The sequence below is a fragment of the Antechinus flavipes genome, chromosome 6 (genome assembly GCF_016432865.1).
Source record: "Antechinus flavipes isolate AdamAnt ecotype Samford, QLD, Australia chromosome 6, AdamAnt_v2, whole genome shotgun sequence".
Classification (NCBI taxonomy): Eukaryota; Metazoa; Chordata; class Mammalia; order Dasyuromorphia; family Dasyuridae; genus Antechinus; species Antechinus flavipes.
In genome coordinates this window covers 145059581-145084851 of record NC_067403.1, presented here as the reverse complement: position 1 = coordinate 145084851, position 25271 = coordinate 145059581, and the positions used below count along the sequence as shown (strand labels likewise).

At 36.0% G+C, this 25271-nt stretch overlaps 1 protein-coding gene across 1 annotated transcript in view; it reads right to left on the bottom strand.

Annotated features, from left to right (window-relative positions):
* Nucleotides 1-24642, bottom strand: part of SMARCAD1 (SWI/SNF-related, matrix-associated actin-dependent regulator of chromatin, subfamily a, containing DEAD/H box 1) — an 89095-nt gene extending 64453 nt beyond the window's left edge. Inside the window, exons 1-5 of the mRNA XM_051966324.1 lie at nt 23697-24642; nt 22892-23158; nt 5678-5855; nt 4410-4560; nt 1352-1415 (exon numbers count right to left, since the gene is read on the bottom strand). Of these exons, the coding sequence (XP_051822284.1) occupies nt 1352-1415; nt 4410-4560; nt 5678-5855; nt 22892-23111 (613 nt within the window). The 5' untranslated portion in view covers nt 23112-23158; nt 23697-24642. The remainder of the gene's footprint in view (nt 1-1351; nt 1416-4409; nt 4561-5677; nt 5856-22891; nt 23159-23696) is intronic.
* Between the last annotated feature and the right edge of the window lie 629 nt (nt 24643-25271).

Here is a 25271-nt window from a genome sequence, read left to right as displayed (position 1 = left end):
ACAATGGCCTCCTTGCTACTGACTAAGATACAATTCTTGGCATTTTCACGAGCTTGTCCTCTATACCCAGAATTCTCAATATCACTACCTTTACCTTTTGACTTCCTTTCAGGAACAGTAAAATCTTACCTTCTAAAGGAAGCCTTTGCCACTCCTTCTTAATTCTAATGTCTTCCTTCTGTTGATCATTTCCAATTTATTGTGTTTATATCTGGCTAGTACACAACTGTTTGTTTGTTGTCCATTATATTGTAAGCTTCTTGAAAGCAGGAACCCAACTTTGCCCTTTCTTTGTATCCCCAATGATTACTACAGCATCTAGTATATAATAATAAATGTCTGCCAGAAATCAACATTTTACTATGCAATGTAATATATGTAATTTGTTTATGATGACCAATGTAATCCAAAATAAAAATTCACTGAGACTTAAAAGCTTGTTTTACTTCATTGAAAATGTTTTTTAAAATGTTAAGTGCATTATAATGAGAAGAACAAGCAATCTCAGTTTGATGATTTTTTTTTTCAATGTCTCAAGGGCATTATGCCAAACATTAACTTGAAATGCAGATATAGATAATGAAAGTTTAAAACATGATCTTGGATGTGTCCTGATCATAAGTTCTTGCTTTAAAATAAGTATCTGGAGGCATTTAGGCAGTGCAGTCAATAGAGTACCAGCTTTAGATCCATGTTGTGTAACTCCAGATGAGTTACTTAAGCCCAACTGCCTCCAAAAGAAAAAAAATCTCTCTTTCTCTTTAAACCATATTACCTATATGAACCTGATCTTAGCCCTCATTTTCTAATATGCAAAATCTGAATTTAGTTTAGAAAATCCCTAGAGTTCTTTGTAGTCCTGAATTTAAGATTCAATGTGATTGTTTTCTTTTGATCTACAAATTTCTACATAAAAAAAAGTAAAAGATATGTATATGCACCCACACATAGATGTATATATATTAAGGACATATGTAAAGCACATAAAGATGTGGTGTGATTTTCCAAAGCAACCAAATCACCGAAACTTAAAAATGACACTAGAAGAAAAGTAATTTTTACAAAGGAATGATAATTTGTTTTTGAAGCAGAAAACTGATGAACAGAATGCAAAATTAATATTTTGAGAACATTAAATTTTAGAAATATGGGTTTAAGTATGATCTTCTGGAAAACAAGAAACAGCTAAGTTTTTAAGAACAAAAGCTGAGGCGGCCAAGGAATACAGCTGAAAAAAGTAATAGGACTCTAAAAGTAACAATTGTTGATCAAAACAGATCCTTTCAGAAAAAAGTTCTTTATTCTTATACTTTATTATAATTGACCCAACTTAAGAACAAGTCAGACATACCTTCTCCAAACATCAGCAATGCAGCAGCTATTGCTCCATCCATTGTACTTGTTGATTCAATCAACTGATTAAAAAGAAAGAAAGTGTTAATTGTGAGAATTAGGCAAAAATCCCAAGCCAAGTTTGCCAAGTAACGGAGTTCGGGATATTTTAGGGATAAACACCATAGATGTATAAAAGAAAAGCATAAGGATATATGGAATATGCCAAAGCTATGAGTTTTTTCATTCTGATACTTTTTTTTTAAAAATGTGAGAAAAAATTAGAAAATGGTCATTCAGTTCCCAAGCATCCCCAGGCATTGTGATAGATGATACAATAAAAAGGCAAAAATACAAAGACCTCAAAAACTACCATCTTTATTATCCACTATCTTCATAAAAGTTAAAACTTTTAAAAGACAAATTGTCTATACTATAGTATTATGAGAAATTTTCTACAGTATTAAAACCAAACCAAACCAACCTCTCCCCACACCCCCAAAATCGCTCTGCTTCATGTCTAAGCATTGTGCATGCGTGCATATGTATACACCTAAATACACATATACATTCTCAGGAGAAAAAAAAAACAAATCAATAATCTTATTTTTTCCTGATCATTTAACTATCAATAAACTTATTTTTCACATAAGATCAACGACTTTTAAAAAAGGAAAAGGCTCTTATAAGTAAATCTTTTGCAATCTCTTCACTTTACAGATGAAGAAACCAGACCCAAGGAAATGAAGTGACTTGGTCAGAGTAGCAACAGAACAGAGACTTGATCATTTTGTTTTTACACTTCATCAAAATGATTCAAAAATCATAGTTAATATTTTACTTTTAAAAGACTCAACAAGTTAATTTTCTCTGTCCATACAGAAATATTAACAATGTCTTTAAAAAATTATTTTTGATTATCTGAATAATTTCTTCTGTATACAATGAAATAATCAAGATTCAAATTTAAGCTCTGACTTTTTCCCAGCTAGTTTATTTGGGATTTGTCTTCCCCATCTCCAAAACGTCCATAGCATCGCACTTCCTTTTCTTCTTTGCAGAGATAGGGAACACTTGATTGTATTATCAGATTCAGGCAGTTTGTTAATCTTGTATAACTGCTTCTTTTTTTTGTCTTTTGTTCTTTGTTATAGGGAATAGAAGAGAAAGACAGAGGGGATACATTTGGAAATGAAAGTGACATTAAAAAAAAATCCAGAAACCATAAAATCATGGCAGGATTTATTTTGTTACAACCATAATAATCTCATACTGTAATTTATAATCAATAATCAATAATCTAAAGTCTTTTAAAATACCTTTAAAAGATATTGAAACCTACCACCTTCAAATTTCCTGCTGTCAGCTTGAGTAATTTTCTAATTATATAAGGAATTTTTTCTTGATTTAGAATTTTCCCCCATTTTGTGTAGAATCAATTACTATTTTTTTAATTTTAATTCCAAATTCCCTCCTTTCTTCCCTTCTTACTAAGGTAAGCAATTTAATACAGTTTACACATGTACAATCATGCAAATATATTTCTACATTAATCATATTGTGAAAGAACACTCTCCCCCCAAAAACAAAACAAAGACCCCAAGAAGAATAAAGAAAAAGTATGCTTCAATTTGGATTGAAAGTCCATCAGTTCTATCTCTGGAGATGGAGCATTTTTTTTTAAATCATCAGACCTTCAAAAGGGTATTATACAAAGAATTTTCTTTAAAAACATTAAAAAAAACTTTCTAGTTCAATGCCTAACCAATGAATATTGATCAATCTTGCTAACAACTCCATAACGATTATGAACTTTCATAAGGTTTAATCTTTAAAATAGAAAATACTTTAAGGAAGCTGTCTTCATGAGAGAGAAAGGAATCTAGAATCTTAAGTTGGGCTGTCTCTGAATCACTGCTGCACCATAGCATCCCCAACTTGTCAAATAAAAGACAAGATAAAGGCTACTTAAACAACTACACTTCTATCACTTAGAGCCAGCAGTAGGAATGTTTTCCTACTGGAAACTGAAAAAAGTTATACTTTAAAGGATCAATATAATATACAACATAAAAATCAAAAAACTGTTGGGCTTCAAGGAGACTTAAACACCACCTACGCAAGCTTTGATCCTTTTCATAGAAACTCCACCATCTTAGATAAGGAGAATAAAATTGAAAAAAAAAAAAAATAAATAAACAGAACTCCCCAGGTCAAACAGTTAAAAAGAGGCAAAGCTAGAAGTCAAACCTAAATTCTCTGGGTCCAAAATCAGGCTTTCCCCAATACACTGTAATATACTCCCTACCTAACAAACTTTATTTGACTTCTGCTTTTTCTTATAATGTGATACTTATATAAATTCTTGTCTAGTAAAACTTATTGATTCTTAGGATTGTAGCTTTTGAAATGTTATAGTCCTATGCTATCATTTTACAGATAATGAAAGTGAACCTCAAAGGAGTGAAATGATTTTGTCTAATGACGGTTTCCTATGTAATGAATCACCAAGCCAAAACAGAAGAATGAGAGTAAGTAGGGAAGAGACAGAATGCGATGGGGAGCAGCTCAGTCAGAAGTACCTGGCTATTCAGGTCCAAATCTAACATCACTAGGCTAAGAAGCCCTGAAGAAGGGCAAGTCACTAAGCTTGCCCCTTAGAGTTTCATAGTGCATAACTGTAACCAATACCTAACTGGTGTTTGCTCACTAGGTTTTTCCCACATTTTGTGGGGAAACTGGACCAAACAAGAACAAAATTTAAGCTAGAAATACTGAGATTCTTTCTCCAACTGTGTGTAAATATATGTATTTTTACAACATGAGATTTTATGTTGAGATAAGTACATTATTGGCATTTATTTTACAATATTGTACTGTGCATTACAATGAGGTATTATATATACATGATGGCATTATTACACAACGCAATGATATTTGTCCAAAATAAAAAAGGTAATAAATTTTACTGTGTTTATCTCTCCAAATGTAAGATATTTAAAGATGATTAGCAGCATCCTCAAAGTCATAGAAAAGCTTCCCTCCCTCTTTCCTCCCCCAAGAAAACTAATTGTTACCTTAATTAAATCACTGTCACTTCCTTGTGGAAATAGTTCCTTCAAAGTCTGAAGCTTTGCATCTTTAAGGTCTTCCAGTTCTGAGATATCATCATTTCTTTGTGTCATATCAGTATACTCTTCAGTCTGTTCATCTTCAGATTGCTCAGAACTGACATTTCCAGAAGAAAAGGCATTTCTATTCATTAAAATTGCTACTTCAAACAATAAACAAGTATTTATTAATGGACTACTATGTGCCAGATGTCACTTTTTTTATGCTAGAGACACACAGTTGAAAAAGGTATTAATGTAACATATTAATGTAAAATGTAAGGTATTAGTGTAAAATAACGAGATTGAAAAGGAAGGTATTAACAATTGAACAGTTGAAGAAATTAATTTTCCCTATAATGCATTCCATAAAATATATTTTTTTAATTTCCTTTTGCCAATATTAAAATCAGTCTATATTAACTAGAAATGTAACTTTTTTTCCATAAATTAACAGTTAAATGGATAAATCAACATTCCCCACATATACACATTATTGAAATCTATTCAGATTTTCTATGGGAAATAGTGATTCTGCCTTATCTTCCTTACCTCTGAAAACCGCTCATTAGAAGTGTAGTGAAGGAGGAAGAAAAGGAAAAGCAATTTGACCTATGATGTCTATCGCCTGTATCACTGTGCTTACTTTATATACGAAGTAGAGTAAATACCTGTCATTGTACAAGCTAACTAAATACAAAATTTACTTATAAGGGAGTTAAATATTTTCAAACATTACATGCATGAAACTTCCCTAAAAAATAAAACTTATAGCTAGGCACTGCAATGTATATCTGAGTACCAACTATCTGGTGGCTAAAAATGGAATCTCTTGAGCTCAGAAGTTATGTGCTGCAACAGATTAAGCTGATGAAGCATTTTCACTAAATTTGGTATCAATATAAATAAGCCCCTAGGAATAGGGGACCATTGTATTATAGGAAACAAGAACTGGCCACGTCAGAAATAGAGGAAGTTAATGCTCCAACGTGAATACTAGGATTGGACTCATAAAGTGGGGCCCTGTATTTGTAACCTGGGAAAAACTGGGAAATGTAGTCTTTACTTAAATAAATAAATTAAGTGAAAGTGGATCTAAGATCTATCTTGAACCAAAGAAATGGCCAAACTAAAAACTACTGAGGAAAGAGGACAAATAGGACATTGTTCATGAAGTGTCACTTTAAAATAGACTGCAAATATTTCATATTTGTGAAATAAAATATTCTACTTACACTATAATCACTGGTTCTCTTCCAGACTTTTCGTCTTGATTTATATTAGAACAATTTGGGGAGCCAAAATCTTCACTGTCAGAAGACAGATCGATAAACTGTATTCCTTTTTGATTCTTGAAATATGATACACCTGATTTTCTTTCCGGCTCTGGAGTTTCTGGTACACTGGAATCTTCTGTATGAAGAAAATTATTAATTAAAGACATTTAGACTGCAAAATTTACATTTCTATTTGTAACAAAATGAGGCAGGGAAGACATTGTCTGACACCTGACAAGTCACATCACATATCTGTGGCTATTTTGTCATTTATATAATAGTGGGGGCTGGATGATTTCTACAGGTCCCCACGAACCTATTATTTAATAATGATTAAAATATTTATAAGTGATCTGACCATTTTGGAGAGCATTTTGAAGTAGGCTAAAGGGCTGTATACCCTTTATACAGTTGTAAAATTGTATACCCTTTGATCCAGCAGTGCTACTACTGGGTCTGTAACGTAGGGGAAGATTTTTCTTTCACAATATTAATACAAAAAACATGTTTAAAATGATTGTACATGTATAATTTACATCAGATTGCTTGCTGTCTTGGGGAACAGAAAGGGTACAAAATGTAGAACTCAGAATCTTACAAAAATGAATGTTGAAAATTATCTTTACTTGTAATTGGAGAAAAAATACTATTAAAGAGGAGGAAAAAATAAAGTATCTATCAAACTTCAATTGGTTACTTCTCAACTAAAATAAAAATTACAGGACTTGTGCATATCAGGGCAAAAGAGTGCTTTTTTGCTATAAATAAAAAAAATCACAAAATTTATCCTTGAAACTCTCCCATTTCCATGCCATTCTTCTACCTCTTGGCACTTATGATATATGCCAATGTCCTCACACCTACTACTATGGCATTTCATTAACTTCTCCTGTCTCCCAAATTCTTAGTTCTTATTAATTCTTCCTCCATTACAATGAAAACTCCAAGCTTTCTCCCATGCCCTCTTCACATAGGTCAAAATTTCACTTCAAAACTAAAGTTTCTAAACTCTTAGTTATTTTACCAAATTCCCAAAGGAAGAGAACCACAAGCTCACATAATCTTAGATATCCAACTGAGAAGGCAATATTATAGCTATTATTTTACATATAGGTATAGACATACACACATATATACATATATGTAAAATGATGTCTATAATATATCTATCTAAATATACATATATACATACATTATATATATATATATATATATATATAGAGAGAGAGAGAGAGAGAGAGAGAGAGAGAGAGAGAGAAAGAAAGAGAGAGAGAGAGAAAGTTATAAGAAATACATTTTACTAATGAGTCAAGTCACAGGGAAAAAAAAGGCAAGAAAAATAAAGAAAAAAAATATGCTTCAATCTGCACTTAGTTCATCTGTTTTTCTACCTGGAGGTGGACAGCATTTTTCATCCTAACTCCTCTGGAATTGATGAGAATCTTTTTATTGATCAGAACAGTTGATGAGCTGTTACGCTGTATGTTGTTCTCCTGATTCTGCTTACTTCATTTTGTACCAGTTCATACTGGGGAAAGGGAGCAAGTGAATCTTACTCTATCAGAACTGGCTCAAAGAGGGAATAATAATAAACACTCAATTGAGTTTAGAAATTTATCTTACTATTTATGGAAATATGCGTGGAAGAATTGTACATGTTTAATATATATTGGATTACTTGCCATCTAGGGGAGGGGATGGGAGGAAGTGAGAGAAAAAATTTGGAACACAAGGTTTTGCAAGGGTGAATGTTGAAAATTATCTATGTATATATTTTGAAAATAAAAAGTTTTAATCAAAAGAAGAAAGAAAGAAAGAAATCTATCTTACCCTAGAGGATAGTAGAAGGGGAAAGGTGATAGAAAGAAAGACAGATTGGGAGAAGGGGTAGTCCAAAGCAAAATACTTTTGAGGAAGGACAGGATGAAAAGTGAAAGAACAGAATAGGGGAAATAGCAATAGTAACTGTGAAAAGAATTTTGTAGCAAATTTCTCTGATAAATGCTTCATTTCTCAAATATATAAAGAACTGATTCAAATTTATAAAAATAAAAGGAGTCATTCCCAAACTGATAAATGACCAAAACATATGAACAGTGTTCAGATAAAGTAATCCATTCTATTCATTGCCATATTAAAAAAATACTCCTAACTCACCAATGATTGGAAAAATGCAAATTAAAATAATTCTGAGGAACTACCTCACACTTATTAGAATGGCTAAAAGGCCAGAAAAGGGAAATGGCAAATATTGGAGAGAATGTGGGGAAAATGAGACATAAATGCATTATTTGTAAAAACTGTGAATTGATTCAATCATTCTGTAAAACAATTTGGAACTATGCCCCATATTATAGGAACTAGGCTATAAAAGACCATGTATACCCTTTGATCTAGCAAAGTCACTACTACGAATATATCCCTAAAGAGGAGACAAGCAAAAAGGGCAAGGACCTATATGTACAAAAATGTTTATAAGAGCTTTTTTTCAGGACAAAGAATTGAACATTGAGGGGATGTCCATCAATAAGGGAATGTAAATAAATTGTGGTATGTAATTATGACTACAAAAATACTATATGTACTATAAAAAACGATCTGTAGGATGCTCTCAGAAAAACTTGGAAAGACTTCCATGAGTGTGTGCAAAGTGAAATGTACTAAACATAAAGGGATGGCAATATTATATAGCAATATAGCTATAAATGACTTGGCTAGTCTCAAAAATACAATGATCCAAGACAACTCTGAAGGACTGACTTTTTGATGAAAAATGTTATCCATACCCAGAGAAAGAACTGATTGTGTCTGAATACAGATTGAAGCATAGTTTTTAAACTTTATTTTTCTTGAGGGGAAGAAGGACGTCTATGTTTTCTTTCACAATGTAACTTTTATGGAAAACAAAAACAAAAAACCTAAACAGTCCCTTTCATCATTTCTTATAGTACAATAGGATTTTATCACCATCATATCACAACTTGCAGAGATATTTCCCAACTGATGGGTATCACTTCGGTTTCCAATTCTTTGCCACCACAATATTTTTGTATATATGGGTCTATATAACATATATATTTTTGAACATATGGGTCTCCTTTTCACAATGAATATCTGAATTCCCTATATAGCTTTACCCAATTAATAAAACTATTCAGAGATGAAAAGACATTTACTAAATACCTACTACAGTCAACAATTGGGCTAATTCCAAGAGATTCTCTAACAATGTGGGTCAAAGCACAGGAAAAATGGCCAGCTATGTCCCACCAAGTTACAAGTAACATCTGCAGCAAGTTTCAGTATCCTATTTTCAAAATGGTGACCATGAGTTATCAAGAAAAGATAAGTTATAATGTTCAGGATACAGAAGTTCCCCACCATATAATCCAAATACATAGGAACTTATAAATAGGTTATATTCCAAAATTCACTTCTGAGTCTCAGCTATTTTGAATATGATAGTGGTTAGGTTTCTAGGCTGGTCCAAAAAGTTCTACTTAATCTATATTAACTAAGATGGATGTATATATATACATACATACATACACACACACACACACACACACATATATTAAATAGAAAATAAAATTTCATTAGAAGAGGAGAAAGAAGTAGATAAATGAACTTTGAAGATTGAATCAAGAAACTTTTGGAACAGGTCAAGGTTTTAAACACCACAGCAGTGGTTCTTTAAAACTGATTTCACAAGAAAACTGAAGTAACAAACATTTAGATCATCAGTCCTGATAAAGGCCTTTTTTGTAACAAAAATAATAAGAAAGATTTCTCTTACCTAATATTGTACAGTTGAGTGGATGCTCCTCAGTTGGGAAATGGCTGAATAAGTTATGGTATATGAATGTAATGGAATATTTTTATTCTATAAGAAATGATAAGCAGGCTGACTTCAGAAAAGCCTGGGAAGACTTATATAAACTGATGCTAAGTGAACATCATGAAGTGAGCAGAACTAAGACATCATTGGTTTTTTTTCCCCCTAAATTTCCAGACAATGGAAGCATTTTTCTTTTTAAAATTCAATAATAAGCACATTATTGTACATTAACAAAAAAATTTTAAATTGGAGAGCGATGATTAATTCCAGAAATCCTTTATTTCATATGCCTTTTTTTCTGTCTTTTTCTTTTGATTTGTCCATTTATTTTAGTAAAGTAAAAGTCATTCTTTTTTTTTTTGTCCTACAAATCCAACGAACACACACACACACAAAATACTGCTCAAGCATTTTCTAACACTGGTCAATTCACAACATAAATCTTCATTTTCACAGCATCACAGAATGTTGGCGCCTAGAAGATAATCTAGTTCAAAACTAAAATAGACCCAAAAGCCTCATCAGACAGTAGAGACACTCACACTCAATTCTAACTCCAAGTCCAGTGTACTTTCCATGACAAAATATTTTTCCTGCTTCTAACCTAAATCCCACTCTGACCAACTATTAGAAGTTCAAGAAACACACATTTTGTAATGGAGTTTTTGAGTGATTTTTCCAAATCTAGATTAGATGGAGAATCTCAAAATTTGTTACTAGAGTCTGCTGAAGATTGCTACAAAATCCTTATTATAGACATTATAAAAAGAAATCTATAATCAATGAGATTACAATTGAATGTCTGAGATGAGTGACATTCAGAACTATATATTCAAGCAGAACCAAGGTATTATCAGTATTTACTTTAAAAAAAAAAGTTCTATATTTTGAATCTTCCTTTATGTTTTGCTGGGCAAATACCAATGTTTTGTTTATTTTATTTTCCTTTTCTGCTTTCTATTTTGTAAAGTTCAATTTTTAAAAAGGGAAAAAAAAAGAAGTAGGGAAAAAGAGAAAAAAAAGGTTCAAAATTAAGTTGTGGTTTGGAGTTTTGCCAATGTTGAAAATAGTTGCTGAGAGGCCAGATGAGATTATAAAAATATTTTACCTTGGTCTACTCAGAGTAGAAGAAATATAGACAGATACTACACAGAGCTCTATTCTTACGTATGTAATTGGTTAAAAACAAATGTGTTACAATTGGAAAACATCTTTTACCTTCTCCATACTCTGCATATCCCCCCCCCCCCAACAAACAAAATAAAACTAGAGCAAACTTCTAGGTGTAGAAATGATTAACTAACTCAATGTGTGAATAATTTATAAACTGAAACCTTCAGAGGTAATTTACATAAATTTGATACTCAATTCTATAAACATTTACAGCCATTAATATTCTGCAACCTATGCACAGCAACTAGATATAACAACAAACAAAAAGAAATCTCTTTAGGACCTGATTTCTAAAGAGGGCTAGAAGGTGTACAGGGACAAGGGGAAGGAGAGAGAGTATAACACAGAGGATGGGGAAGAGAGCATGATAAAATAAATACAAAGTAATTTTGGGAGGGAGAGCACACTGACAACCTGGATGGGACAAGATCAAGAAAAGTTTCATTTTGAGGATGGCAACTGAACAGAGCATTGAAAGCAGCCAGGAATTATAAGATACAGACAAGTGATGTATGTCCCACAGATTAGGGATGGGTGGGTGGAGGAGGCAAAGGAGGAGGGGTAACTTATCTATGCAAAAGGGAGATAAAGAAGGACCATTATGGTGAATGGAATAAGGCAGTCTGAAGAGGGAAGCTTTAAAAAAATAAAAATGACTCTCATTTTTTTTTTTTTTTTGGGGGGGGGGGCAGGATTTTTGGTGCTACTAGTTTCCTGGATACATCCCTCCCAGTTGCCCCCAAAACACCAGACTGCCAGAAAACAAAATACCTGAACTAAGTAAAGTTTAGCTGCTCCAAGCTTTCCCAAGAGCTAAGTAACCGCTAAGTAACCCTCAGGGCTTAGTAAAAACAAAGAGTTATTAAGTCATTACTTAGAGAGTAGGTAGTTGTGACAACACAAAAGGCAAATTACGGGAAAGTGGAGGGTCTCCAGGACTACCCAGAAGACGACACAATAGCACTATCATGGTTCAAATGAATTCAAATGAGCAAGTGAAATGGAAAAGAAAAAGTACTAGTTTGAGATAGGAAAAGATGGATCCTAGTACTGGCTCAGTTAAAACTTATGTGGCTTTAAGCAAGTCACTTAAAGCCACTTCCAAATTGAAGGTTCTAGCATTCAATGATCTTTTTTATGGCTGATGGGGGTAAACTATATAAAAAAAAAAAAAAAATGTCCTCTGTAAAAATAAATCTTTGAAAATGATCACACACACACACACACACACACACACACACCCCTACTTACCTACTTCCCTCCCTCTCCATTGATAGCCGGATCCCCATTCAAAATCTGGCTGAAATTTGGAACTATGCTCAAAAAATCATCAAACTGTGTATACCCTTTGATCCAGCAGTGTTTCTACTGGGCTTATACCCCAAAGAGATACTAAAGAAGGGAAAGGGACCTGTATGTGCCAAAATGTTTGTGGCAGCCCTGTTTGTAGTGGCTAGAAGCTGGAAAATGAATGGATGCCCATCAATTGGAGAATGGTTGGGTAAATTGTGGTATATGAATGTTATGGAATATTATTGTTCTGTAAGAAATGACCAGCAGGATGAAAACAGAGAGGCTTGGAGAGACTTACATGAACTGATGCTAAGTGAAATGAGCAGAACCAGGAGATCATTATATACCTCAACAACGATACTGTTTGAGGATGTATTCTGATGGAAGTGGATCTCTTTGATAATGAGAGCTAATTCAGTTTCAATTGATCAAGGATGGAAAGAAGCAGCTACACTCAAAGAAAGAACACTGGGAAATGAATATAAACTGCTTGCATTTTTGTTTTTCTTCCCAGGTTATTTATACCTTCTGAATCCAATTCTCCCTGTGCAACAAGAAAACTGTTCGATTCTGCACACATATATTGTATCTAGGATATACTGTAACCTATTCAACATGTAAAGGACTGCTTGCCATCTAGGGGAGGAGGTGGAGGGAGGGAGGGGGAAAATCAGAACAGAAGTGAGTGCAAGGGATAATGCTGTAAAAAATTACCCTGGCATGTTCTATCAATAAAAAGTTATTTAAAAAAAAAAAAAACAACACACAAAATCTGGCTGAAAAAGCCTTCAAAGTAATTTCATTGAAATGGGAGATCCTGGTCTGATCAACTCAAACTGCCCTCAGATCCCCACCAAGATCTACTCATAAAATAGATTTCAGTTTACTCATTCTTTGCAGAATGTCCAAAATAGTATGCTTTGCCGTTTTGGCATAGCTACCAGGACTCCTGCCTGCTGTGAAAACATTCTCTTCTCAATGCCAGCCTCTATTTGCACTTTGCCACTCAGAAGTCAGTCTTCCTAGCAAAGTTGACTTCTCATCCAACAATTAATTTCCCTTTTGCCATTCAATATTTCGGGTTCGTGCTTTCGCGGAAAAACCTGTGCCAACCAGAAGGGGATTCCCACAACTCCCACTAACCTCATCATGGCTTCTTCACGGGCAGCTTGGCAATACCAAATGGAAGAGGACATTCATTTTCCCTTTTGGCAATGGATTCAGAAGACAATCATCAAAAGAAACCAATCAGCTGTATCTGAACTGCAGACTAGCTTAGAATGTAGCTATAAAAATAAATTAAATTTCTTTTTTGAGACTCTAAAACTAAGACATTGCTTGATCTTTAAGACTAAAAAAACTAGGAAGAGTTCTATCATATTCTGGAAATTAGAACTATAGCTGAGACTAGTGAATGAATAAAAAGCAATCTTTTAAATATCACTGAATGACTTGACCAACACAAAAAAAAGCAATGATGTCTCACAACTGTGAAGATGAGAAATCATTTTATCTACTTTCTAAGATTAATTCATTTTCAAGTAAATTACTAGATCTCGACAGAAAAACACTACAAACAAAAACAAAAAATACATTTAAATACATTTTCAAAGATGAATCAACATAAAACAGCACAGTCTAAGTAAGGGTTCCATTGAACAGATCAAGCTTAATATTTTATGTTTTTGTTTTGTCATCAAGATTAAAGTACATTAAAAAAATCAGAATGGCATCAACAGCATTTTCAAGAAAATTTAAAAATCAGAAATGAAAAGCAACATGGAATAATGGAAAGAGTTTGTTTTTGAATCATAATACCTAGAGTTCTTACCTATGATACACATGATGCATAATTTCTAGATTTCCCCAGGTAACTCTCTTAAGATTATAAATTTCAAAGCAATTGCTAATGTCTGTTATGTTGAGGGAATTTTTCTCACTGGAAGATTTCCTAGGCAGATGAAATAACATTCCCTCTACTCCCCTCTCTGTAAAAGTGATACTTCAATTTTTAAGATGGCATATATATTCCATATATTATATACATTTATCTTCAAAAATGGGTCACACAAACATTGTAAAACTAAGTTATGGCTCACTGAGTACAGAATTAGTAGTATAGAAATTTCAAATTATATATTCAATTCTATAAATCACAAAATTGTAATTTTATAGCAAGACATTCAAAAAACATTTTACTCATTTTAAATGAAGTAAAGGATGCCCAAAGGTTAAGTGACTTTCCTAACATCATTTACCATTAGAACCAAATTCTGAGCAGAATGAACTCCTAAATCCAAAAAGAAAAATTTGGGGGTTTTCTCGCAAAGATATTAGAATGGTTTGTCATTTACTTCTCCAGCTCATTTTATAAATGAGAAAACAGACAAATAGTTAAAGTATCAGAGGCCACATTTTAACTCATGTCCTCCTGACTTCAACTATAACCACTGTGTCACTTAGCTATCCCAGGGGAGATAAATGGGACTAAAGGAAAAAAAAAAGTTATAGTGCAGAAAATCACTGAAAAGGGCTCCCTGCACAAGGCTGGCTTTTAATATTTAACAACCATCTAAGGAAAAAGGGTGTTAGAGAATTTCCTTCTGAGAATTGCTATGTATGCCATGTCAGCTGGTAGAGTAGACCCAGGAGGTAAGAAGGGGCTTGGCCTCTGAGGCAGGAAGTTGTGTCTTACATGTGTTTCCTTGAGAAGGCAAGGGGTATGTCCTCTTGCTAGACCTTTTCTTAGGTCGAAGCACTAACTCCAGGTGTCTCCCTTTTGCGGACCCACCTCCCCAGTGCTGAGTGGGCTAAGCACAAGGTAATCCTAGTAAATGGAAATATAAATGGCCAGCCTTGGCAAGTAGAGAGAGAGGCAGAGATGTGTAAAGATTGTTCTTGCTTCCTGCTAATCCCTGCTTAGATTACCAATAAAGAAAGGCTGTTTGGCACTTTAACATAAATCTCGTCTTCATGTCTATCTGGGGAAGATTGGTTATGTATGGCTCTGGCAATCAGTTAATCTCGGTGGGAGAAGTTACAGAAGGGGATTCAACATAAGGATTCAAGCAACTTGAAATCACTTGAAATTTCTAATTTTCAAAGTAAAAATGAACAAACAATGCTGTGTAATTGTTCTGAACCATGGAACCACAGAAAGAGGATACTTCTATTTATCTAACAAAAGTCTGCTCTAATTGTAGCCAAAGACAATACTCATGAGAAATAATCTTATAGGCCTAAATATCTATACTAACTTCAAATGCAACAAAAATTTTTTTTCAGAAGCCTTTCTACCTCAATAATGTGAAAAAGGAAAAAAGTATGTTTTTGATGGATTAGAATAGAATCCCTTGTATCTATCTGCTAAATTCGAAAGGGGGTGGGGGGGTGGGGGGGTGGAAGACATTGGAGACATCTATAGTGATGTAAAAAAGACATTAATAAAAAATTATTGGGGCAGCTAGGTGGCACAGTGGATAGAACATTAGCCCTGAAGTCAGGAGGACCAGAGTTCAAATTTGGCCTCAGAGACTTAACACTTCCTAGCTGCATAACCCTGGGCAAGTCACTTGACCCCAACTGCCTCAGCAAAGAAATAAATAAATGAAAATTATTTTAAAAAATGTTTGGGCATGATTCAAAACATTCCTCTTGGCTAAATCAATAAAACACATTAACTTTATAACAACATTCAATTGTGCATTAAATATCTCTGATGGACAAGGTCATGAAGGTGAAAATAATGACTTTACAGGCTAAATCTGATAAAAGTTAAGAAAAGAATCAGATAAAGTACTATAACAAAACTTGAGGAGAAAAATTCACTTCAGCTAGATAGATTCACAAAACAAGTGAGCTTGCTATTGAAAGAAGTGAAGTATTTTAAGTTATACAACTTTAGTTGGGGCCTCACTATTGCTAGGATTATCTAGCTCAAATTTTCATCCCTGCTCAAATCCAACATGACTGATTAATAACTCAACTCTCTCAGCTGCTTGGCTTGCCTCTTATTTCACAGGAAAAAAAATTGAGGCCATTCGTTTTAAGCTCCCTCTTCTTCACCTTCTATTATTTAGATACCTTCTGCCACTCTATTCTTTCATCTCTGTCTGACATGATAAAGAGTCCCTACTCTTTAGCAAGGCTAACTATTCAAGCAATCTTATTCCATCTTGTCTCCTCCAACAAAATGCCCCTTCTGGGGCCTCCCCACTCTTTAAGTCTTTCACTTATGTTCAATATCTCCTTATCTACTGTCTCATTCTCTATTCCGTACAAACCCCATCCTAAAATAATAATAAAAAAATTCTCTCTCTTGGATTTTTCCATCATTTACTACTACTTTTACAGCTTAACTCCTTGATATTTACAACAGGTGCATCCAATCCATCATCTCACCTAAAATGAAAACTGCTCTCTCCAAAAATATCCATGATCTTAGTTGCTAAATCCAAATCCTTTTCTCAGTTCTTATTTTTCTTGACCCTTGCACTCTACTCTCCAATATCATTAGTCATACTCTCTCCTTCTTGAAACTCTTTTCTCTAGCTTTTCAGGATACCACTTTCTTGTGGTTCTCCTACCTACTCTCTGAGTCTCCTTTATTGGATCTTTATCTAGATCATGCCCCCTAACAACTATAGATGTCTCAGGGTTCTGTTGTGGATCCTGTTCTCTACTTCCTCTATACTTGATAATCTTATCAGATCCCATAGATTTAATTGCCACTCTAAACTATTAATTCTCAAATATACTTTTCTTTTCCCAAGGTTCTCTGCTGACCTCCAATCTCACATATCCAAACACCTTCCAGATATTTCAAACTGAGGTCAAAAAAAGACCTCAATGTCAAGCAGACCCGAATATGTCCAAAACAGACTTCATTATTTTCCCCCCTACCTCTCTCTGTTCCTACTTTCCTTATTACTACAGAGGGCAAAACAAGTTTCCCATTACCAAAGGTTTACAACCTGGAAGTCTCCTGCATTCCTTATTCTCATCTACCATCCCCAAGCTGTTGCTAAGGCCTGCTGATTTCACCTTACCAAAATATCTAATTTGCAATAGTCTACTATAGTACTTAATGTTCCTGATTACTGCCTCCTCTAGGTTTGGGGAGTAATATTCTCTTGCCTCTTCCTCTTACCTACCTAAGGACTTATTCTCAATATCTTTTTGGAATCATCATTCATATCACACTCCTCAACTGTAGTTATACCACCAAGTTTTTGTCCTGGGCCATGATCTCTTATTAACCTCTCTCATCAGTTTCCACGAGTTTAATCAGCAATCTCTATGTATGTACAACAACTCTATAATTTAGTTTCTCTTTCCAGCTCTAGTCTTATATCAAGTGTCTATCTGACATTTCAAACTAGATGTTCTATCTATCTCAAATTCACTATGTCCAAAATAACTATTATCAACTCTTGGTCAAAAACCATCCCTCTTCCAAACATTCTCATTATTGAGGTCACCATAAATCTTCTATTTATCTTGTCCCATTCAACTCCTTACTATGTATCTAAACAGAGTCAATTCTTGTTATAACACCTCTCTTTGTGCCCCCAAATTGGTTTTAATAAATGCTTATTGACTGATTGGCGGGACCTTCACTTTAGGAAAAATACTTTAAGAGCAAAAAGTAGAGGAAGGACTTGAGACAGGAGACCCAAGCAAAAACTAGTTACATGAAGGGAAAGAAGATGTTGTAGAACTAGAAATGACAAGAAAATTCACAACAAATTTGATACATGTGATGTCAGTGAAGAGTTGAAGATGAAATTGCTGGTCTAAGTGTTCAAGAAGCTGTTGATACCCTTTTGAATAGCAGTAGGAAAGCTAGGAATAAGAGAAGCATTGGGAAAGAAAGTGAATTGGTTCTATTTTAAACAAGATTAATTTGAATTTGAGATGCATACGAGAAATTCAAAAGGCACAGAAAGGTATGAGACTAGAGCTCAAAATTGGGACTACTCAAAGAGATCTAGGAATCAGTCTTCATATAGATGATAAAATACCAAGAGAGCTGATAAAGTGACCCAGTGAGATAGTATAGAAATAGAGAGGTTGGGACAGAGAAGAAAACTGAGACCCAAAGAAGTTAAATGATTTCCCTTTAGTCACAAAACTCAATCAATAAGCATTTATAAAGTTGTACCTGGTGCTAGGTGATGGAGGATACAAAAACAAAAGCCCAAGTTCCTGCCTCAAGGAAATTTTAATGGTAGGGAAAAACAAATAAAAAAGTAAGTGTGTGTGTGTGTGTGTGTGTGTGTGTGTGTGTATAAATAAACCCACTCATATGTAAGTATACACATATATATGGAAAGAGAGACAGAGACAAAAAAAAAGACACACAAAGAGATGGACATGGCAACCCAGAGAGAGAAAAGTGAGTCAAGTGATCTTGCACAATCCTCCCTCACTTAAATCTAATTCACTTGTATTTCACAGCATCACTTCCCTGAAATCACGGTCATCTTCAAGAACAAAAGAAACAACAACAAAGGAAATCAGAAACTCTAAGTTGTGGAAGAAGCAAGAACATGGGAATGTAATAAGGTATTCTGGGGCAATCAGGAATTGAGTCCATAGCACTGTACCATGTCCTGGACATGGAGCAGTTTAGGGTGATGGTGACATCAGGCATGATCAACAGTGTATCAACTACATCAATTAGGGGCTAGGATGGGAGATAAGTAGAGAAGAAATGGAAATCAGAGGACTTAAGAAAGTGAAAACTCAAGGTGTTGGAAAAGAATAATATTGGAGTCATTAAGAGGTAATCTGATGTGGAGGGGAAAATTACAGAAAACATCTGTAGATAACAAACAGCAAGAATCAAGTATTATTACCATATTCTCAAGGATAACATCATTTTATCCTACAGTTAAGTAGTGTGCTCTAATGGATAAAGCAAGCTTCAAAGCCAAGAAACCCTAGTCTAGTCTAACATATCTTGGCTGTGTCATTTCATAGCTCAGTACAAAGAAGGTACTGACCTGCACTAGTGGAAAGAGTTTGCTCATCTAGGAAGTTTCCCATAACAATGATATTGAAATTCTAGTGCCTGACCCTATCACATTCATTACAGACACTATACTAGTCACTTCCTAGTAGTCACACAATATGCCCCCAAATCCTCTAGCTGCAGAACATTCCATTTATAGATGTCTGAGAGAAAGAAGGAAACATATAGCATTCTAACTCAAAATTATCTGGTTTCATACACTGACAGTCAACCACGTGAAGGTCACACATGATGACATTTAGAATTTGAAAGAGCCTTAGTGCTATTCTAGTCTAAGCTCCTCATTGTATATGCCAGTAAACTTAAGGCCAAAATGGGGAAATGACTTGACCAAGGTCACATGGCATTAGGATTGGACCCAGATCCTGACTTCAAAATCACTGTTTCCTGTTATAGCATTAACAAGTCTCTATTGAAAGGGCTACAACAGTTCTCAGAAATTCTCTCCCAGAATCCGAGACGACCACTAAGGATGTAAATAGTCTTATGTCCTCCCCCCCAAAAAAAACCCCAGATATAAACTCCTTCCAAAAACACTTAATAGTAAGCATCTTGCAAGATAGAAATGTCACCTTTTTAAAATCTGTATAGTACTTTATATAAAACAAACAGAAGATAAATGTTGAACTGAAAAGTGAATAACTTAACAAGTCTAGTAAGGGAAAAAATTCAGCAAGAAATGAAGCTAACCAACTGCCTTCAATATCCAGCTTCAAAGATATGTTAAGTTGAAATCACTGAAACATTTCTGATAAATACTTCTTAGTTTAAAAAAATTTTTTTTTCCACACAAGGTCAAGAATTTCAAGGGAATTAATGAAAAAAAAAAAAAAACAAAAACCCTCAAATGAAGGTGGCCTAGCTGAACCAGATCTAAAATTATACTATAAAGTAGCAGTTACCAAAACCATTTGGTATTGGCTAAGAAACATATTAGTTAATCATTGGAATAGGTTAGGTTCAAAGGACTAAACAGTCAATAACTTTAATAATCTAGTGTTTGACAAACGCAAAGACCCCTGCTTTTGGGATAAGAACTTACTGTTTGACAAAACTTGCTGGGAAAATTGGAAATTAGTATGGTAGAAACTAGGCATTCACCCACACTTAACACCGTACACCAAGATAAGATCAAAATTGGTTCATGACCTAGGCATAAAGAATGAGATTATAAACAAATTAGAGGAACATATGATAGTTTACCTCTCAGACCTGTGGAAGAGGAAGAAATTTATGACCTAAGAAGAACTAGACATCATAATTGATTATAAAATAGAAAATTTCGATTATATCAAATTGAAAAGTTTTTGTACAAACAAAACTAATGCAGATAAGATTAGAAGGGAAGCAATAAACTGGGAAAACAGTTTTATAATCAAAGGATCTGATAAAGGCCTCATTTCCAAAATATATAGAGAATTGACTCTAATTTATAAGAAATCAAGCCATTCTCCAATTGATAAATGGTCAAAGGATATGAACAGACAATTCTCAGATGAAGAAATTAAAACTATTTCTAGCCATATGAAAAGATGCTCCAACTCATTATTAATCAGAGAAATGCAAATTAAGACAATTCTGAGATACCACTACACACCTGTCAGATTGGCTAGAATGACAGGGAAAGATAATGCAAAATGTTGAAGGGGATATGGGAAAACAGGGACACTGATACATTGTTGGTGGAATTGTGAATATATCCAGCCATTCTGGAGAGCAATTCGGAACAATGCTCAAAAAGTTATCAAACTGTGCATACCCTTTGATCTAACAGTGTTACTACTGGGCTTATATCCCAAAGGGATCATAAAGAAGGGAAAGGGACCTGTATGTGCAAGAATGTTTGTAGTAGCCCTCTTTGTAGTGGTCAGAAACTGGAAACTGAGTGGATACCCATCAATTGGACAATGACTGAATAAACTGTGGTATATGAACATTATTGTTCTGTAAGAAATGACCAACAAGATGATTTCAGAAAGGCCTGGAGAGACTTACATGAACTGATGCTGAGTGAAATGAATAGAACCAGGAAATTATTATATACTTCAACAACAATACTATATTATGATCAATTCTGATGGACCTGGCCCTCTTTAAGAATGAGATGATCCAAACCAGCTCCAGTAGAGCAGTTATGAATTGAACCAGCTACACCTAGGGAAAGAACTCTGGGAGATGACTATGAACCACTACATAGAATTCCCAATCCCTCTACCTTTGTCCACCTGCATTTTTTATTTCCTGCACAGGCTAATGGTACACTATTTCAAAGTCCGATTCTTTTTGAACAGCAAAATAACTGTTTGGACATGTATACTAATATTGTATTTAATTTATACTTTAACATATTTAACATGTATTGGTCATCTGGGGGAGGGGGTGGAGAGAAGGAGAGGAAAGAGTGGAAAAAAAGTTTTGGTAATTGTCAATTCTGTAAAATTACCCATGCATATAAACTTATAAATAAAAAGCTATAATAAATTTTAAAAATATATTTTTTTTTCCCAAAAAAAATGTATCCATTATAAGCTAGGATAGGAGGTAAGGTAGTTACTTCTGTCAGTGAGTACAGTAATAGTGGATAAATAGAAAGAGTAGCTAGCAATCAAGGGACCTAAATCTACTCAATCATAGGCTCCACAAGATGGCAGACCATGTTAAGTATCTGTGTCCAGATTTGAACTCAGGTCCTCCTGACCTCAGGGCTGGTGCTTTATCCACTGGACCACCTAAGCTAGCCCCTAAAAAGATAATTTAAACAAACCAAAAACTTTAGTCCTAAATGCTTCCCAAAGAAGACTCAATGAATGCCACTGGCTACAAAGACACATGGGGGGTAAAAAAAATAAAAAATAAAAAAAAAGAAAGAAAAGTACTGAAGAGATAGAGCATTATTAATGGTCAGTACAATATGAAGCTTACTCTTTAACCAAAATGACATTTCTTGTAAATAAAAAAAAAAGCTTTAATTTCTCTTTTCTTTCTATTCAATCTATATCCTGACTAAAAACGAAACTTTACCTCTGGCTTTCTCCTTTCTAAACTGTATTGCTCCAAAAGCTGAGAATCACAGAATCAAGAGTTAGGATGGAATCTCAGAAGTGATTCTGTCCTACTTCTCACCAAATCTAGAGATCCCTGTACAATGTTCTTAACAAAATGTTATCCACATGTCCAATAACTACCTACTCACTTTTCAGACAACTCTAAATTGTTAGATCTTCATCCAATTTTTTTTATTTCCCCTAGAAAACTCAACAAAGGACCTTATATATCATCTGCATTCTAGAGGATGTCTAGGAGGAAAGATAGTTCTAGGACCTGAACTTTCTGTCCTTTCTAAATTACAGCTGAGGTTGAGGTACAAAATTGTGAAAATTTAAACATCATCTCTATGGAATTTTTCCTGCAAGGATTTCTCAGCAGTATTATCATTTCCATCTTTCAGATGAGAAAAAATATTTCAGAAATTAGAGGTAGATGAGACTCCCAGGTTTTCAAGATTCCAGATTCAAGGCTCCTTTAATCCATCATACTCAAGTGACCCAAATAGTAGACAAAAAGCAAGAATACCCTTATTTTACTGGTGATTTCTTCAGTTGCAATTATTCTGACTTAGCAATTATCCTGAAATTATCCTTCACCTTCTGTGGTGGAGTGAAAAGATGTGAAGATTGTAACGATGTATACAACTCCTAAGGTAGCAAGGCCTTGTCTATGATGTAGTGAACTATGGTCAATTAAGTAATTGTGAAAAGGAATAAAAAATGGCTTGTGCTTAACATCCCAGTCTTTCAAATATATTACATAATTTTGCAACGGTGTGACTCACCTGTTTTTTCTGTTATATCTGAATCTGGTGTTCCTGGCCTGCTGCCTTTACCCCCTTCAAGATCATCATCTTCAATAATAGTGGAAACGGGTGAAGGAGGCTCAACCTGAGAAGGAAGTGGAGGAGTAGGAGGAGGAGGCAGCTGGGGGGCTGGTTCGGGCTGTTCCTGAATTTTATTTCTCTTCTCAAAGCGGAACCGGTCCAGGTTGAAGAGGCTCATGGTGATGGAAACCTACCGACCACCCTATGGGAGCTGGCCCGGATAATCTATGGGGAACAAAACCACCACCACAACACAAAGAGAGGCCGTGAGATCCAGAGCCCAGAGGGCGGCCCAGCAATCCAACCCAGGGCGCGGGACAATGGGCAGCAGGCTTGGGGGGTGGGGGTGGGGGATGTAGCGGGGTCGGAGTTGGAGTCGCCGCAGCCGCCTCGCGCTGGGGCCTCGCCGGGGGTAGGGGAGCGAGGGAGGGGACGGGCACACCTCTTTTCATCACCCTCCCCGGCAGCACGCGCTCGCTGACCCCAGTGCACCTCGGCCCCCGCGGGCTCCCGCCACCGCGCTCCCCGCTCCAACTCCCGCCAAGGCAGGCCCGCCGAACTCGCGGTCAGCCCTGTCCTGACCTCCCCCTGTCCCGCGCGGGACGTGTCGGGCCCGCGCCACGAAAAGCCGCGGGTACACAAAGGGGCTTCGGCCCGGCAGCGGCAGAGGCAGAGGCCCGGCGGCGGCTGGCGGGGACCCGCCCGGAAGTTGACGCAACGCAAACCCAGCCGAGAGGAAGAGGGCAGGAACAAGAAGACCTACAGGAGGCTGGCCCGGGGAGGTCGGGGTATTGGTGAGGGAGGCACGGGGACCGTGTCCTTCTTTTCGGACCGCACTACGTGGGGTCTCGGAGCCTCGAGAGGGAGGAAAGAAAGCTGAATGGGGAGATTAAAACACCGAAGGAGATGGGCGACGGCAGCCGGGAGGGGACCTAAACAAACGGCGAAGGCGATGAGGAACTCCGCGTGCGCGTCCTGATGACGCAACGCGCCGCCCTTGCGTCCCCCTTCACCCGCGACCGCGAGCGGAAAGAGTCCGGAGCGCGCGCAGTTGCTATGACACTCTATTACCTCCCCTTTCCTTCCCCGCTTCGGGTCTCCCTCTCCTCAATACACTCCACCCCGCCTCAGCGACGGTCAGCGCAAGCGCTTCTCCCTCCCCGACAATCGCTGTTTTGGGTGGCTGCGTTTGGGGCGGGAGGATTCCCACATCCTCTCTTCTGGAAAGCCTTTTAGAATATGCTCCTTGTTAGGGCTGATTCCTCCATCCTTGAATTTGTGGAGTTGTGGAAAGAGCTTTCGGCACGGTGCCTTCTTTTGGCCCTGAGGCCCAGAACATCGGTTTCTTCATCTATAAAAGATAATTAGTAACACTGCAAGCATTTGTCTTCCCAAATGAATTTAAAGTCCTGTTTTCTACTTACTTGGAGTTGAAGTCAATTTATCAACTCACTTAGCTTTTCAGTGCTGCTCCCCAAAAACACAAAAACAAAAACACGGGGTCTAGTGCTCTTTAAGCACCTATTGTTGGACCTTGAATAAATCATTTTAAATCTGAGTTAAAGGGTTTTAAGGTGAGAGCGTGGTATACCTTGAAGGTCTCTTCTAAGTCTAAATTCATGATCCAGCCATCTGATGTGAGACTAGGCACTATTCTAAGAGCCGGGGATACAAATGGAAAGAATGTAGTCAAGTGTAGTTATCAGTTAATAAACGCCTATTATGTGCCACAAGGGCTCCTGAATGCTAGGTAGAAAGTAATAGTCCATCCCTGCCCTCAAGAAAATGACTTCACTGGGGGACTCTGCAAGTGGACTACTAAAAACAAAAATTATAGCTGATAAATTGGAAGTAATCCTGATAAATGGTAGGTGTGTGGTTTCTGCAATCAGTATAATTAGTAAGCACACGCTGGGCCGTGGAGGTTATGAAGCCAAAAGTGAAACAATGTTCCTGAGACCCTCACGCCCAGTTTTTAAGGGGGGGTAGGGAGGGTTTATCCTTTTGTTCTGCGGTTTCATTCGTGCTTGTTGCAGTTTTCTTAGGAAAGACGCTGGGATGATCTATTTTACTGGTGAGGGGGAAAAAAAACTGAGGCAAATAAATTGTCTCCAGTATCCCACCGCTGATATATTTCTCAGACTGGATTTTAATTCAGGTTTTCCCAATTCCACGTCCGCCCTCTATCCACTGCGCTATCTAAGAAGCCACCCATGCCTTTTCCTTGCTTTTGTTGTAGTCTTTTTTTTAGTCCAGTCCGGTTTTCTTAGGGACTCAATTTGGGGTTTTCTGGGCAAAGGTATTGGAGTAATTTGCCATTTCCTACTCCATCTCATTT